The sequence below is a fragment of the Montipora foliosa genome, chromosome 3 (assembly GCF_036669935.1).
Source record: "Montipora foliosa isolate CH-2021 chromosome 3, ASM3666993v2, whole genome shotgun sequence".
In the NCBI taxonomy this organism is placed as follows: Eukaryota; Metazoa; Cnidaria; class Anthozoa; order Scleractinia; family Acroporidae; genus Montipora; species Montipora foliosa.
The window spans coordinates 69,128,491-69,145,121 of record NC_090871.1 but is presented as its reverse complement, the minus strand read 5'-3'; the positions used below and the strand labels follow the sequence as shown (position 1 = coordinate 69,145,121).

The window sequence follows — 16,631 nt, the reverse complement described above, 5'->3', positions numbered from 1 at the left end:
TGTGACCTGCCCTTGACAGTATGTTTACGTTTATGGGGTAAGCAACAACAGGAACGCAGGCTACCGTGAGCGACAACGCAATCCGAAAATGATTTCCATTGCTGTGATCTAATTCCAATTTATCAATGTTGAAAATTGTGTGAGTAAATTGTGACTGAGTAACAAAACGGAAGCATTCAAAACCCAAAAGGAGCATGGCTGATTGAACGGTGACGCCAGGGCCCGGTTGTTCAAAAGCCGATTAACGCTAATCCCAGATTAAAAATTAACCAAGGAGTTTATTTCTCTATTCCAAAATGCCGTTCAACGCTGATATTCGGCAAAATTTTACATTAGAAGAGGTCAATCTTGAAAAACAAAAATAGGCAAAAAAACCTTTCACCAAAATGTTGAAAACATGAAACAAAAGTTTACGCTAATCCTGGATTAAATTAATCGGCTTTCGAACAACCGGGCCCAGGGGTTTTGGGGAACCAGAAAAACATGGCTAATTTAAACTGCGGAACGACGAGGGAACAATGACAAATATCAATTTGGGAACAAGGGAACATAAATAATTTTCGGAATCAAAACTGAGCTGGGAACAAGTTCGGAAGTAATTGTTCCACATCTTCAATTACATGTTCCAGCACTCGGCAATCCCTTTTTGATTTATGGCTGTTTCTGCTTTAAGGTGGCCTCATACACGCTAAGCCTTTTTAGCCACAATTTCAGGAACAAGGGGTGACAAGCAAATTTTTAAAGGGAACGAGGGAACAAGGACCCCTCTGCGGAGGGCCTCAACGGTGATGGAATATGTTATCCTGGGTTTTTCAAGTAATGGCTACAGTTTAGAGACGTCGCAACGGAGCGTGCAATAATGAAGAAACTTATAGGGAAAAGATGTATCACATTTCATCTTTCTTATTTAGACCTAATAAGGGTGTTTTCCATGTTTCGGAGGCATTCTACTCTGGCTTAGCGTATACTATCTCGATTGGAAAGAGTGAGTTCGTCCATAGTTAATAGAAGGGAATGGTTATGAAACCCGACAAATATCTTTGTTTTAGGTTTTTGTTCTCTTTTTTGGCCTTGACCGTGCACAAAACACAATAGTTGTTTACTCCGTACTGAGGAACTAACCAATAGGGACGTGTTGGTTACGTAATTTATGCATAGTGTATGAGCGCAAAACAAAAGATTGTGCACCGTCGTGGACTTTCCAACCTAAATCTTGGTATCTTTGTTCGCTCCTTTGATGTTTACCGAGCTTCACAACCAGTCCCCTCTATTAACTATGGTTCGTCGGAGTGGAATAAGTGAAACTGTCTTGATTAAGCGGTGTGATGAGGAAGTGTTCTGACACTGGTAATCTTGGAGATGTAAGCGACGTTTCGTTTTACCAATGTAAAAGTCATTGCAATCCCGGGAACACGCTTTGTAAGGCCTGTTTCCATATGATCTGCAACGGTCTGTGATTGTTCTCCCTTCGCAGAGGATTAGTGGCACGCTTTTTGCTCATTAATTTAAAGCTAAGTGTTTTTCGCCCGTTATTGTCACAACCAAATGCAACCTCGTTCGCAAGGAGAGAATCCCAGGGAACGAGGCTGTCTACAGAATGGTACTACTCCTCGTCAATAGAAAGAGGTCGCAAAGCAGAAAACAGGTCAGCTCCAGCACAAATTTGCTCGTGAGCGATCTTTGTGCTACAACCAGTAGCCGGACAGAAACGAGTGTCGAATACGAGTAAACAAGAAACAGAAGTTTTCACTTTATTCCAAACAAAAGGCAATGGTGCAACCTCAATTAATTTTCATTTCTTAAAAATAAAACAAACCACCTCTTAATTAGAAGGAGCATAATTTTAAAACATAAGTAGCTTTTGAGGAGGGCTATTGTATCGCGTGACGCAAGTCTTCCTTGAATCCGCTTTAGCGGAAAAGCGTAACACATGAGTGTCGATCTGCGGTGGAATGCCGCCCATCAGTTTACGTTATTATCTGTCGCTGGATTCTGACGGCAAAGAGAACATGTCAATGCGTTCGGGGCCCGATCAACATTTTGTATTAAGCAAAAGCAATGCCTGGTTCGGCCACCAATGAAGCGAGAGAAACCCTGGGTGCGCGATTGAGTATTTAGTGTTACGACGCCATTCAGCTTGATAGAGTTAAGGACTGATGGATCCCTGTATTTGTGGGGCTGTTGACCTTGTGGTCTTGATGGAATTCCCAGCATTGTAGTCGCAGTATATCTGCCCCGACCCCTTCCTTGCCAGGAGGTGCTTCTTCCATTCAGGCATGCCAACCCATCGCTGTTCTTCTTTAAGTCTGATCGGCATGATCAAGGAAAAATATTAAAAATAAAAACGTAAGACCAAAAAATAAGTTACAGTTTTGCCAGGAGTCCATGTCATGGGCTCCTGGTTTTGCGCATTTACGGGAGAACATCAAGGGAAGCATATATCTCCCTTACCTTGGCCTAGGAGTCAGCCCTTTCCCGAGTGTCTTTATTTATGAGAACGCCTACCTTGGGAGATTCAGTACGCCCACTGTTGTAAAAGCCAATCAAAACAAACCTATCTCAGCGTCAAGGGAAATATGAAACTCTTCGCGGGAAAAACCTTCCTAAAAATTTAGAGGGTTGACTCACGGAATAAGTGGAGATAGAGGCTTCCCTTCACGAGCTCCTGAAATTAATCAGTTATACATACATGGCTAATGAGTGACACATACTAATATTAGACCTTCTCAAAAGTCTGTTTCGGGAGTTTGCTGTCGCCTTGACAAAAGTCGACTTGTGTACAAGTCTATAACTAATATTCCAGAGTTTTGAAGCAAGCAACCGTGGACAATCTTCCTGTCGGTGTACGTTGGATCAGTGGCTTGATCTGATTGGCGTAATTACCAGTTGAGAAACTAAATATTTTAAGCAAGAGCCGATACAACGAAGATTTGATTTTAGTGGTGTACTATAGTTGCATCATGAAACTCTGCCCACCTCTCTTTTTCTTTTTTAGCCAACAAAGGAATTTTCCAAGGCGCAACACCAATCCATTGTCTCTCTTGGATTTCTCTCTTCAAATGAAACATAAGAGAAGGAGAAGCGTTAACAAAAGGGATAAACCGAATAGGTCTTCATTGATGATAATTTCAATCTCGTTCCCAGAACCCACGTATCTTTTCGTCAGCGCTAAGACACGGAGCTCTGGAATAATCAGCTTCTGGAACTTCAAGATTTTAGGAGTTCCGGTTTCACCGAAAAGTGAAACGGAGTTATCATTAGTGAGAACTCAATGGTTTGAACAGCAGCGACAAATCTTCGGGTTAAAAGTTATTTGGTCGATTTTTGCGCCATATTCTCAAATTACAAGCTATTTTACACTCGGTAGTTTACGCATGAGCAGTTTGATAAACCTCTTAGCCAATCAGCACACAGTTCTGAAAATTGATTATTCCCGAGCTCCGTGTCTTGGCGCTGACCAAAAGACACGTGGGCTCTAGGGATGAGATTGTGATAATTTAAGTCCTTCTTCCACTGCGCATGCATAGCTTGCTATTTAATGGACAGGCGTAAATTATGCTTCTTCTTCTTCTTCTTCTTCTTCTTCAAATGAAGGTGATGGAAAAAGAATTTAAACAATGCAGATGACGGTACACTTAACTCCTGAGTGATATATCCCAAGGAAAATGTCAATTTGTTGTTTGCATCGGCATCGCAGATATGCGCCGTCACTCTACTTCGTCTATAACCCGCACAGCAAATAATATTAAACACTTAATGACTGGTCCCGAGGGAAACACGCAGCCGAGGGAAACATTGAAATTCAAGGGAAACAAAATGAACTATTTCCTGAGGGACCACTCATTAAGTGATTTGTTACATAGCACAAAAAGAAAAACCTGCAACGGCAACAGCAACGGCAGTTGTCGGTCAACATTCGCGAGTAACAGTGCACTGTTACCGTCTGACGTCATGGATTTTGCACTATTGCCCGCTCTGAGACTTTTGGCGGGAAACAGTTATATTGTTAGATGTCATGTGACCTCGAAGTAACCAATGAGAGCGCGCGCTGTTGGGGGAGAAATTTCAGCTATATAACAATATACATTTATTTCACTAATTGAAGGTACTTTCGCGGGAACACATGTGCCCAACGAATTGACCTGCTCCAAACTCAGTTGGTATAGCATTGCACCGGGCATCGCAGACGTTGGACCATTTAAGCCACCAGAAACTTCAAAATATCTATAAGAGATAATTGCTTAAATTATCCAGATTAATGCGAGGATCACTTCTCTCTTTTGTCTTTGTATTATCAAGTGAAGCTATGATTTTCGCAATTATGAACGCAATTTTTGCAAATGCGTAAAGAAGCCTGAAATATTCAGGACTTCAACGGGATTTGAACCCGTGACCTCGCGATACCGGGGCGACGCTCTAACCAACTGAGCTAGGAAGCCACTGACGTTGGGAACTGGTCATTTGTGGGTTCCATTTTTCCCGTGAGGAATTAATCAACGATGAATTTTTCAGGCTTCTTTACGCAATTGCAAAAATTGCGTTCATAACTGCGAAGATCATAGCTCCACTGCTTGATTTCATATCCGCAGTTCATATATGATCCATTTCATATATCAGTTCATCTTTGTATTATCTCACGAATTGCCCCAAGGTCAATTCAAGACATTTGTCACAACGGATATTCCACTTTTTGAAAGCGTTGATATTTGCACACGTGTGACGCACGAAAGTGTCTTTCTATTTTCTAGCGCTCTCGACTCATCAACGCGCGCCTTATGTTCAACGAAAATATTAAAAAATTCGGACTTCCTTCGAAGCCCAGCAGCAGATAGAAAATTCGGAACAGTGTGATATACATCTACCTTTTCACGTTGTGCTTTCTCCATGGCTTTCTCCCTGAGCTTACGGTTAAATAGCACTTGTCTTTTCCAAGGCGGCAAATCGTCTGGGAACTCCTGGCTCACAGATTGGTCCACTCTTCCTTCAAGTTGTCTGTCGGTGCTGGTCACATCACCCTGACTATCGTCCTTGATTGGCTGATTGCCATCAATCTCTCGACCAATCATTTTCACCTCGTCATCTTGAAAGTCCTTGGGTTCATTCGATGAGCTTCTTGCGTCCAACGATTGAATTTCCACAATCACATTCAAGCTGCCCGTTTGTTGAAATCTTACTCGTTTCTGGTTAACCTCATGCAATCCAAGGAACCCATCATGTTTGGATAATTCATTGTTGTCTTCCTTATCTACCTTACGAATTTCCTTTGGTGGTTGAAAGGCCTTTACTTTGTCCTCAAAAGAATCTGCAGAGCGCAAGAAATAAAATTGTTGTTTCATCACTCTGCAGTGAAGTGACAACAAAATTATATCTGACTAAATGACAGTGAAAAAAGCAAAACTGACTAAGCATGCAGGATGGAGCACATCGTTAATTCAGGAGAAAACGGGGAGTGAAACAAAAGAAGTAACAATTAGTTATTGATGGTTTCTATCTGACGTCACGGCGGTCTGCAAATTCTGCTAAAATAAATTGTAATTTATTGCCATCCAAGATGGCCGCCGTGTCACGTGGTCGCAAACCAAGAATAGTAAACATCAACTCCTTGTAACAAACTCTTAAATACTTGAGACAAACCAAGGGCGTGGCATTGTACTTCATATCCCAATGAACTGTTTCGCTCTCGCTCGGTATGTACCATTCTCTCCTCATTGGTTTAACCTACAAGATTTTCTGCCTTGCATACAGTTCGTATTTTCGTTTGCATGTTGTTCGTTACTGTAGTTCGCTCACTGTATCTAGTATATTCTCTGTCACTTCCCCTGGCCATCGGAGATCGACCGATGTTAAGGCCATCCCCTTTATTTTATCCGTTTAGCGTCATCCGATCGACCCAAATTTTTGGCATTTTCAAGAAAAAGATTACGACGTAGTTAAACCATTTTTATGTCGCATAGGAGTTTCGGTGGTTGATCCTTTTTCTCACGTTGTCTTAATTTTACAAAAACATCAACCAACATTTCCGCCATTTTGAATTTGGTTCACAACTTGTTGTTTTATGGCTCCATAGAAATGATACTGGGGTATCAGGCCTCCCCTTCCGAGACTACTTGTGATTTTTTTTTTCAATTCGACCGACCGACCGACCGACCCAATAGCAGGAAACGCATTCGACGCTCAAGGGAAAAAAGGGATGGCCTAAGGTGTCTCCGTGTCCCATCGTTGATTCTCCAGGGACACTCCAGTGTGTCCCTTAATGTATAACCACGTGATCTGGTGATGTAATTTGGAGGACTGGGAAGAAAAATCTTAACCCCGTATCCCACAACCGCGCGCGGCCTTAGGTTTTGTTTCCAAATTTCCTGCAGTATTTCCATCGCCAAAACTCAACAGATCATTCCGTGTCTCCCACATTTCCTCTTACTGAATGAACATTCAAGTGGAAACCGCCGAGATCTAACTTCGCGTCTGCCCTGTTGAATTCGGAAATAACATCCAAGGCCGCGCGCGGTTGTGGGATACGGTGCTAAAATGTTTCTCCTCAGTCCTCCGATTTACGTCACCCTGATCACCTGGAAGTAAACATGTAAATAAATCAATACATGAGTAAATAAATAAAAAATGATGTACAGAGAGCTTCGCACAGGTTACAAAATCCTTCAAAAGTTGACATTTCAGCCGCACTACAATGAGGCAAAGTGAAAAAATTATTTTGTAACGGTGTTAATTGTTTTGTAATGGTGTTAAGTTGTCTCCATTTTACATTTAAAGTCGTTAAACTGAAAATCGAAAGTGAACAAGCAATTGTCGTGGTGTTAAACCCAAAGCAAATACTTCGACTAATCAATCATAACAGACGAAGATAATTCGTCTCTTACAAGCAACCCCAAGACTAACAAACAACTTGTACTTCGCGCTCAGCAGTTGGAGTGTGACCAGCTTTTTCCCTTCGACAAACTACCTCGTTCGCTAGGCGCCCCGCAAACGCCTTCAATAGGCCTTCGTGCGGTTACGTCCCCTGGTATTCGTGCTAGGCGCTACAAAGGGGAGCAAAGAAGGAGACCCTTCTATCGTGGCATCGGGTTGGAGCGCAAGTCTCGAGCATGCAATGTTGCTAGGAAAATCTACGTCTCTGCGGATAACAAGCATGGCTGCGGTCAGCTGGGATTTCTTATTGAAATGTTCTGGAAAGACATATATTTACACGACCCCTCAAGCTACTAACTTCAGAGGTTATATCAAAGAATTGTATTTTGAGAGCAAAGCAAAAATGAGGTTTAGAAAACAACAATTATAAGGTGATACCCTGGTTTCGAGTTGCACAATCCTACTGCACATAATTTCTTGCGTCATTGGCGCGCGCATTATCTCGCGATAAAATGGAGAATTTTCATTGACGCTAAGCTCAATTAGGTCTTTGTCAACTGCAAACCTTCTGTCCTTCAGAGAGAAACGAAAGCGTATTCCCGGCTTGCGTTGCTCAGTGGTACCAATGGAGTTTAAATAAACGTGAATTCACTAATTGCCTGTGATTGTACGACCATCGATAATTGATGACCTAGGGTGACGCCAGAAAAACGTACTATATCAACCATAATAAATAAATATTTGTATACACTTAAAAAGTGGATAGTGTTGGCGCGCTCTGATTGGCTATTTAACAATTATTCGCCGAAAGGCGAGGTGAAGTCGATGGTTTTGTTCACTGATATTCACCGAACCTGAGGTTAATAATTGTTTTTGTATAATTACATAGGTGATTATTTGAAAAATATGCATTTTCTTTAAAACAATTAAGACGAGATTTTTTTTAACTTCGAGCATTGCACGGCCATAAAGACCATAATAATCTTTTGCTGCTGGTCAATTTAGTTAGAATCACGTGTTTCGCGCTAGGGAATACTTTGATGGCCGCTATAATCATTTCGATTCATAAGTGAAGGTTAAACTAAAATACGATGAACTCACCGCTGTAAAACGTTTTTCAAAGCTTTACAGATCTTTCCGAAGTGACTGAATGAAATACCTGTGTAAAGTGGTTGGCTAATCGCTTGCACTCAACAAAACTTTTATATGCTCTTCCACGGTAAGACCCGCGCGCAAGCTCTTATGGGATTTTTGGCCGCTAGCGGGCTTGATCTCGTCTTAATATCTTCGTCTGTCACCACGACAAAACGGATTGCGGTCATTGCAAAAAAAACCGCTTAGGTGATTATCGTGTATTAATCACCTCAAGCGAAACCAATCAACGCAGAGAATTTTAAATAATCACCTATTTATATAATTATACTAACCTCTACTATTAACCTCCGCGCAACTTGGGTGGGATTTGCGACAGAAAATGCTGTAAACGTTGCAGGAACAAATGAGTGAAAAGACAAGTTTCCTTCTTAGAGAACAAATCACCTAAGGTCAAAGTTTGAAGGGAGAGATTTAACATTGCCTTTACTGCAAATGGCAAACATCATGGCGGCTGAATAAAGAAACGCGTTTGACGATCAACTTCTCAAAAAGAGACACAAATGTCACGGTTTTAAGCAGCAGCCTACTGTTTTCCGTTTCTAGTTTCACGTGGACGCAATGCTGAATCTCTCTGGTGACGCAAATTCATTTTAACGGTCAGTCAGTTATTCGCGCGTCCCATAAGTGAGTAGACTGTTAGCCGGCAGTCCCTTTTAAGTCAGTCCAGCCACCCGCTTTAGAAGGGACTGCTAGCAGTCTTATCATATCTGTGAGGAAAATTGTACGATGGGTGGACATGTGCCCATTGCTCACTCATATCCACTTTCTAATTTATTATTCAACGACGTTTCGGCATATTTTTTCATTTGATTGCAATCGTCACAAATCATCTGAAATCCAATAAGTTTTACTGAAAGCAAATCTCAGTCCGATGTTTTCCTTTTCCGAAAGCACGAGGCATGATCTCTCTAATATAAATCAATGTATTTTTGAAGTTCCGGCGGTACAAAGTTTCCCCGTGTTTCTTGAGGAAGTGGGTGTTCCACAGCCGTTGCTTTCCTAGCCATCAGTGCTTCATCTGTTCTTTAACTAACACCATACTCATGCAAATGGAGGACCATAACCTCTAAAGTAAAGTGCAGCGAGAATTCCATGCAAGCATGCTGTAAAGGTCGTGAAAAACTCTTCAGTCAACAAAAAAGGACAGTTCGTTAAAGATCGAATTCATTCGTTTTCCGCAGTCTCCAACGTTCTTGCTGTTCGACGGTTGTTTGCAAGTCTGATGAGACTTCCAGGAAAGGCATGCCGTTACAGTCTTTACTGTCTTGTGAAAACTTGTCAAATTGTGAAAAAAAAGGCAGTTGGTTAGTTAGTACATACAGCTCAGGAGCACGTGCAGACGTAATATTCACGTTACAGCACTTTAATAATCAATTGAGTGTCGAATGTAATTTCGAGGTTTTTTACTCGGAGAAGAAGCTTGTTTCAACTACACTCGGTTTAAAACAACTGATTGATTCTTCTTGCTGACTTTCAAATAAGCCAGTCGTAATAGACCATTTTCGTGTTCTAAGTATTGGACTGGAACTAGTTTGCAATGTAGGCTAATGCGGGGGGATCTTTTCAAAAGCAAATACCTTTTAATATATTCCCCAGCATTAGCCTCCATTGCAAGCTTGTTCCAGTCCAATACTAATGAGAATACGAATACGGTCTATTGAAAAACAAAGGACGCGAAACCGGCGCCAAACGCGGGAAAAACACCGTCTGAGCAAGGTCACTGCCTCTGACTGGGTGAAAACCTGGTGCAAGCTATTCACTTAACGCAGTAATAGGGACTTTAAGATCTGCTATACGGCGACGGTAACGAAAACGTCACTTCAAAATGTAACTTTGCACTATTGTAAGCCTTTCGAGGTTATTTCATCTCGTAAATTATCCTAAAATTGAATTTACACGAGCGGTTTCAGAGTAAAAATAAAGAATGAAAGATTCACAATTGGTACGTTCACGTTGTCGTTACAACCTCAAATTTGGTGATTTCACGTTGTTGTTGTTGTTGTTGTTATGCAGAGTACAGCACGATTCTCTTCTTCTCTTTTAACCAATGATATTAGGGAGTACGCAACGACAAAGGCGACGGCAACGAGAACGTCACAAATTTGCCTTTATAGTGGGAAAAAATATGCACGCCCTGCAGGTGCGTTTTTCTCTTTTGTCCATTTCTTTAAAAATTTCTTTGCCGTCGTCAGCAAAAAAACAACATGAAATAGCCAAATTTGAGGTTTTGTGAAGAACGTCAGCACTTGAGGATAAATCAGTTTCCACTTTCTCCCCTAAATTAATCGCCCTTCCGACCAGTGTCATTTCTGAGGAACTACCACACCCTTGTCATATCACAAAGGTTGGAATAGTCACGAAGTGATTACAGTAACGTGAATTTATATTTCGAGATGACGGTCTCGTTGCCGTCGCCGTCGTCGTTGCTTAGGCAGCATTTACACGAACGCGGTTTCATTTCTAACCGAAAAGATTTTCGATGCGGTTACACCTTCTGTTTACACGACACCGGTCGAGACTGTTATCAAAACCGTGTCGATTTGAAACCGGTGACAAAAGTGGAGCGTTTTCAAAACGATGCAGTTTCATGTGTCGTGTAAACAGCGAAACCACATCGATTTGAATACGGTTACAGTACCATTTTGACGCGAAATTTGCATTGTTCAATTCAAAATAGTGAATGTAGCACATAGTGCAGCGCTCGCTTATACCATCACGACTTGAATTTTCTGGCGAAAACGGTTCCGTGTAAACACCTCCAAACCGCATCGATTTTGACGCGGTTTCGAAGCCATGAAACCGTGTCGATGTGAAACCGCGTTCGTGTAAACGCCGCCTTAAGCTGCCTAAAGTGTATAATCGTTTTGTGGCGTTGCCTTAGCCGTAACCGTTTCGTTACAAACCAAAACTGTCTCGAACTTGTCTTGTCTTCCACGAGCACTTTCAGCTAAATAATAACACCCCCCCCCCCCCACAAAAAAAAAAACAAAAAACAAAAAAACAAGCGTCCTTTAATGAATAAGTTCTAGTAGGGACTTAAAACAAGGAAAAGGGCAACGGCAACGGTGATACCTACGCCACAAAACTTAAAATTCGCACGCTTTGCACGTGCGACACGCAAAAAAAGAGAGATTTACCATCACGCCGAGGTTTCCTTGAAACGGCAAACGGGACACAGCAGCTTGCTAGCTCCTTATCATAAAAGCGTGAAAATTCTATCATCCTAACTTGACTTGCTCCGTTTAGACGTTGAACCAAATCTGGAACTTTCACGTAGGAAACGATCTCATATCAAACGAGTTTCCTTATTTCCGGGAACGAAAATTTCAGGCCGAAGTTTGAAGTTTGCCGTGAACTTGATGCTAAATCTCTCTCATTTCTATGTCGTAATCCACGAAACAACAACGTGAAATTGTCAAATTTATCGCTTGAAAGAGAACGTCAGCACACGGCAGTGTGAAACGTGCTTCAAAAGCTTTTTTTGCCTTTAAATCAAGCTTACAAAAATATCGCTGACAAGACGAACAAGAGTTTGCCTTTAATAATTTGGTAGACAGCCGTTCTCAAAGATTTGGTTTTTAAGTTTTTCGTCCGCATTGCACAACGTGAGTGTGAATGAAAAACTGCAATAAACAAAGGACCAAGTGGTTACCAGACATCTGAATGGAAAGGGGAGATAAAAGTTACTTTTCGACAACTTGACGTTCAATCCATTGTTCTTACCTAAATTTTCGGAGAACTCCGCCGGTGGAGGAATGACGCCGTCAATGTGTGGTAATGGCTGGAACTGCCTCTCTCTAAAGGGATTCACTCGTTCCGAAGAGGCAAGGAGCGTTGCTTCTCTCGGCTGTGAGCTGTGCAATGGAAATGTTGCCGTTTGAAGTAACACTGAAGCTGAATCTGAGGAAGAAATTGAATCGGAGATCTCCGTTCGTTCTTGTCGTTTTACTTTGTTGCTGCGCCATCTGATATTGTTAGCCTTGAAATGATTGCTGCCAATGTTGGAATAGGTGACGCCAGTGTTGGAAAAATCATTGCCAGTAGAGCGGACATTACTGGCAACATTATTGTTGACATCGATGTCGCCAACAAGGCTGCTGCTAGTGATGCGACCTACGGTTTTAGCTGACCTGTCTTGTTTTGATGTATTATATAGCTTTTTTGACACTACGGAGCCTTCTTCAGCGAATGAAAAGGATGGAAAATACCTCTTTGCTTGTATTTTCACCTCGCTACCTGTATCATTATTATTGCTGTCGAAATCACCGGTAAAATGCATAGGGTTTGCCATCTCCGCGGAGGACATGACCGTCGAGTTCACGCCAGAGTATTCTCTCGTAGGTTGTTTCCCAGCGATTGCTTTAGTGGACTTGTAGCTGTCTTCATTGTTTTGTATTTTTATTTGTCTTTTTTGTGCCTTTGCTTTCTGCAAAATAACAACCACAAACAAATGTTTTACAAAGGTCTACTGCGCAGTTTTTAATCCAGTACAAAAAGCCCAGGTTGCCACTTAAGGTGGCTTACTCTCTCTCCTCCGCAGAGGCTCCCGCTGAGTATCCCAATAAAAATCTAAAGCAATAATCGAAAAATAGCAAAGCGCGCGGTGGACGATGGGAGAGGAAAAAGGTAAAATTACGTTTACATCAATGGCAGTGAATAACACTTCAGAAGAGACATCCTGTTGCTTTAATCTCACAAATTTCAAAATCTTGATCTTTTTCTTCGGAAAACTGTAGTAAGCCACCTTAAATTGCCATTGTTTCGGTTACGTAGGCTGTTATGGGTGGTCATTGGCTTATGAACTTTGTGCTACTTTCTCAGCCAATCATCTATCTGACGTAAAATAGATTCCCGCGCTTACGGCCGGCTGCTCGTATTTCGCTTTGTGCCATGACTGGCCGATTTCATTAACTGCGTCTGCTGTGCTACTTCTATTTTTAGAATTACTTACTCTCGAAAGTCACTCAATGATCAATCGATTCAGTCATTTACCTATAACTGAAGTTTTGTTTAAGCGCAATTTTCTTATCTATAATTGTAAGAAACGACTGCAAAACTTTTTCAAAACAGTTTTCTTTAGACAAAAGTACTGCCTTTGCTAGTAATGATTCTGAGATTGCAAGCGTCTCCTCGCGAGGTCAGTTTTACTTCGCGTGAACTCGCGTGTTTCGCACATTTAGTAGTGGATTTCCTGTATGACCACTTGTGGCGTAGCACAAACAATCTTAGTCGCTAGAGCGCCTTGAAATGTTCCCGAAATATTTTTGCTATGTGCCGACTCCACCCCTGGAAGGAAGTTCTAAACGATACTAACAAATCCGAACATTATTTGAAGTCCTGGACAGCCAAGTTTGGGCAAAGTTTCTGAAATATGAAAAGCTAATCTCAAATACAAAAAAGAAGTTCACAAATGTACAAATCATAAGGAAGGGATACGTTTTCTCAAACTTTGGCCGTGTAGCACTTATATTTGAACAGACTTAACTATTATAAAGTGTAATGTGAAGTGCTAGTTTTCTACCGATATGAACCATGTGAGCGTTACCACTACTGACCAGAGTTTGTCTCTGTCCTTGTGTGGGGCCATTTCCATCACTAAGGCTAACGCTCACACGGTTCATATGGGTAGAAAACTAGCACTTCACATTACACTCTATAATAGTTACGTCATATCAATCATAATACTGATTTCAAAACTATTTTTTTAAGTGGTAAGGAAAGTTCACACTGACAAGACCCCATGAGGTAGAAGTGAAGTAATATTAATTTTATTATCTCCTGTGGCACTACATTATTGATTTGCAGACAACTGAGAGCAGTCAGCTGCTAACAAATTCTATTTTACATATGTTTTATAAGTAAGAATCAAATTTAATGAAAAAATCAGAGAACCTTTCACAGTTAAAAAAATGTGTTCAGATATAAGTAATGTTGACACTAAATTGAAATTAAATTTTTTAGTATACGTAAAAAAAAATTGACATTGATGATCTTCAGTTGCAAGAAGACATAGCAATGAAAACTTGAACTTACAGTCTTACATGTCATATAGAGTGTAACATACAGAGCAGAACGTATAGATCATAACATATACAATGTAACATTTTCTCTGAAATTTGAAAGAATGATTGCTAACGAATGGAGAAAGAATCAGAAGTTTCATTTCTGTATCAATGAAAACACCACAGGATTTCGTTCACAAGTAATTTAGAGTGAGAAATAAAGTCCCCATAACTCAGTCTAGGAGTAAAAGGCTTAAGATGCTTTATGGAAACCGATACAGGTGCCTATTAAGGGCCCCAAGGCGATGCATTATAATCTACGATTACTGCTAGTTATAACGTATATAAGATCAATTTCTCATTGTATCGTTTACTGGCAACTGAAGATGATCGATGGTCGATTGGAAGTCATGTATTGTGTTTTGCTGGGCCCATCTTGCCTGTTGAATGTTCACAAATTTAAAGTAAAAAAAATGTTTAGTTTCATTTCTGTTTGCCAGTGGCCTGACACAACAGCAATTAACACCATCAGCATTTAATAGCATTAAGTAAGAAAAATAGACTGTGGTAATACTTACATACCATGTACACTGTCACTACAAACTTTAGAGCTTTATTGTATTAATTCAAAGTGAAGCACAATGTACTGCAAATGGTTTCCAGACTAACTGGTAATATGATTTGCATACAGCCTACACAGACTCAAGATTGACTTCAAACTATAATATCAAGTAAGGCTACATTTGTGTAAATACTCTGTGACTGCTAGCTGTCACTCTAATTTTGACTTTTAACACTGTCTTGTAATGAAACAGTCACATACAAATGTAGTTCACATTAATTTCATAAACCTTCACAGGCACCTCCTGAAATTAATTTATTAAAACTTATCATTGAGAAATAAATCAAATTATTAATTTTGATTTAGCCAAGAAATGACAGGTGCCTAGTACTGGTTAATTTTAAAAAAATGAACTTTAATGGTAGCATAGTATTATTTTAGGTTCTTTAAGGATTAATCCAATTTGAGGAAGCTTTTTGTAGTGGTTTTAGATGATTTGGCTGCACATTATCATGAAGTGCTGACCTTGGAAGCAGCTATCTTGAGGTAATCTATACAGCGCCGATGTCCACTCTTTGTTGCCAAAGCTAATGGTGTCAGACCTTCCTTGTCAGTCTGGTCAACATCCAAACTGGCATTTTCAACCAAGTACCTGACACACTGAGAAGAATGTAACATTAATTTGACTTTAATAATTATTTCTAATTGCCCAGGGGCAACAAATAAATTAACTTGTTTTGGTGTATTCCTTTATAAACAGAGTGACCACTTAGGTACATGTACAAGCTAAAATGGTATAAAGTGCAGCTCTTACAACATAGATGTTACTGTAACAATATTAACCAATACATGTAACTGTCTCCTGAATCATCCCCCCCCCCCCACCCCCCTTATTGATGAGCAAATCGTCTGGCCGGTGTTGTGGTCTAACCTTATCTGGATGGGGGCATCTTTCAGTTCCATAAAGTTAATTGTAAACTGCGTAATTAAGCAGTCTGGCTAAAGTCCCCCACAAAGTATTGTAAATTAGTCCTGAAAAGCCCCGTGGGAAGAGACTAATAGCCTAACGATTGTAGCGATCGTGGGGCATGGCTTTTGAGTGGATGTGCATGTACAGTAGAGGTTGTCAACCCAGTGCCTCTTGATGAATAAAGTGGTCTGGCATCAGACAGTCTCACACCTAGGGGTCAATGGGTTTTAATACTTGAGTGTCAATGGAACACTAGACATTTTCAACTAAACTGTAATAGTTCAACTACTTCCCAAATACATTCAGGAAAAACAGCCAATGCAAACCTCAAACTGTCCCTGTTCTGCTGCATCATGAAGAGGTGATCCCCCAAGCTCATCAGTTGTTGAAATATCACCTTTCAAGTTAAGCCACTTTAAAACATTAACATGCCCTATATTAAAAGAAATAGTAACTTAATATCCCACAAAAAAAACAATAGGGCAGGAAATCTGAGGAGACCACATTGGTGCCAATCTTTTCACTAAAAAATAAATTAAAGTCTGAATCAAATTACCAGTAAATAACTTAAACTGTGGCACCAAGTGTCCATTTTTAAGGACGGGGTTGACCAAGGAGCCATCAGCGTTTGCATAGCACCACAAAGAAAATCATTACAGAATGTTAAAACGGTATCGGGGGAGATCAAGGGATGGTGAAGTGCTGAGAGCACTGGCCTCCCACCAATGTGGCTCGGGTTCGATACCCAGACCTGGCGTCACATGTGGGTCGAGTCTGTTGATTCTCTAACTCTGATCCGAGAGGTTTTAGGTTGTAGGGCCACTATGTTCTCACCACATGTTGATGTCTTCTGTGATCTATTACTGAACAGATGCACAGCACCATGGAATCTATTAAATTGTTAAATGCACATACCCTGTGCTGCAGCATAATGTGCAGGGGTGGCACCTGATGTGTCTCTTTCATCCCATTCAGCCTGGCCACTATCAATCTGTGAAAACAAATGTCAGTGCACGAAACAGAATAAATTGTCTGTTCAAGGAGGAGTATTGCAAGGAGGTGTTATGAAGGTTGCAGG

General features: G+C 40.8%; 1 protein-coding gene across 1 annotated transcript in view; it reads right to left on the bottom strand.

The window, feature by feature from the left end:
• Positions 1-1,813: 1,813 nt before the first annotated feature.
• Positions 1,814-16,631, bottom strand: part of LOC137998104 (espin-like) — a 17,095-nt gene continuing 2,277 nt past the window's right edge. Inside the window, exons 4-10 of the mRNA XM_068844521.1 lie at positions 16,469-16,544; positions 15,880-15,986; positions 15,109-15,243; positions 11,743-12,445; positions 4,863-5,302; positions 2,977-3,053; positions 1,814-2,306 (exon numbers count right to left, since the gene is read on the bottom strand). Of these exons, the coding sequence (XP_068700622.1) occupies positions 2,147-2,306; positions 2,977-3,053; positions 4,863-5,302; positions 11,743-12,445; positions 15,109-15,243; positions 15,880-15,986; positions 16,469-16,544 (1,698 nt within the window). The 3' untranslated portion in view covers positions 1,814-2,146. The remainder of the gene's footprint in view (positions 2,307-2,976; positions 3,054-4,862; positions 5,303-11,742; positions 12,446-15,108; positions 15,244-15,879; positions 15,987-16,468; positions 16,545-16,631) is intronic.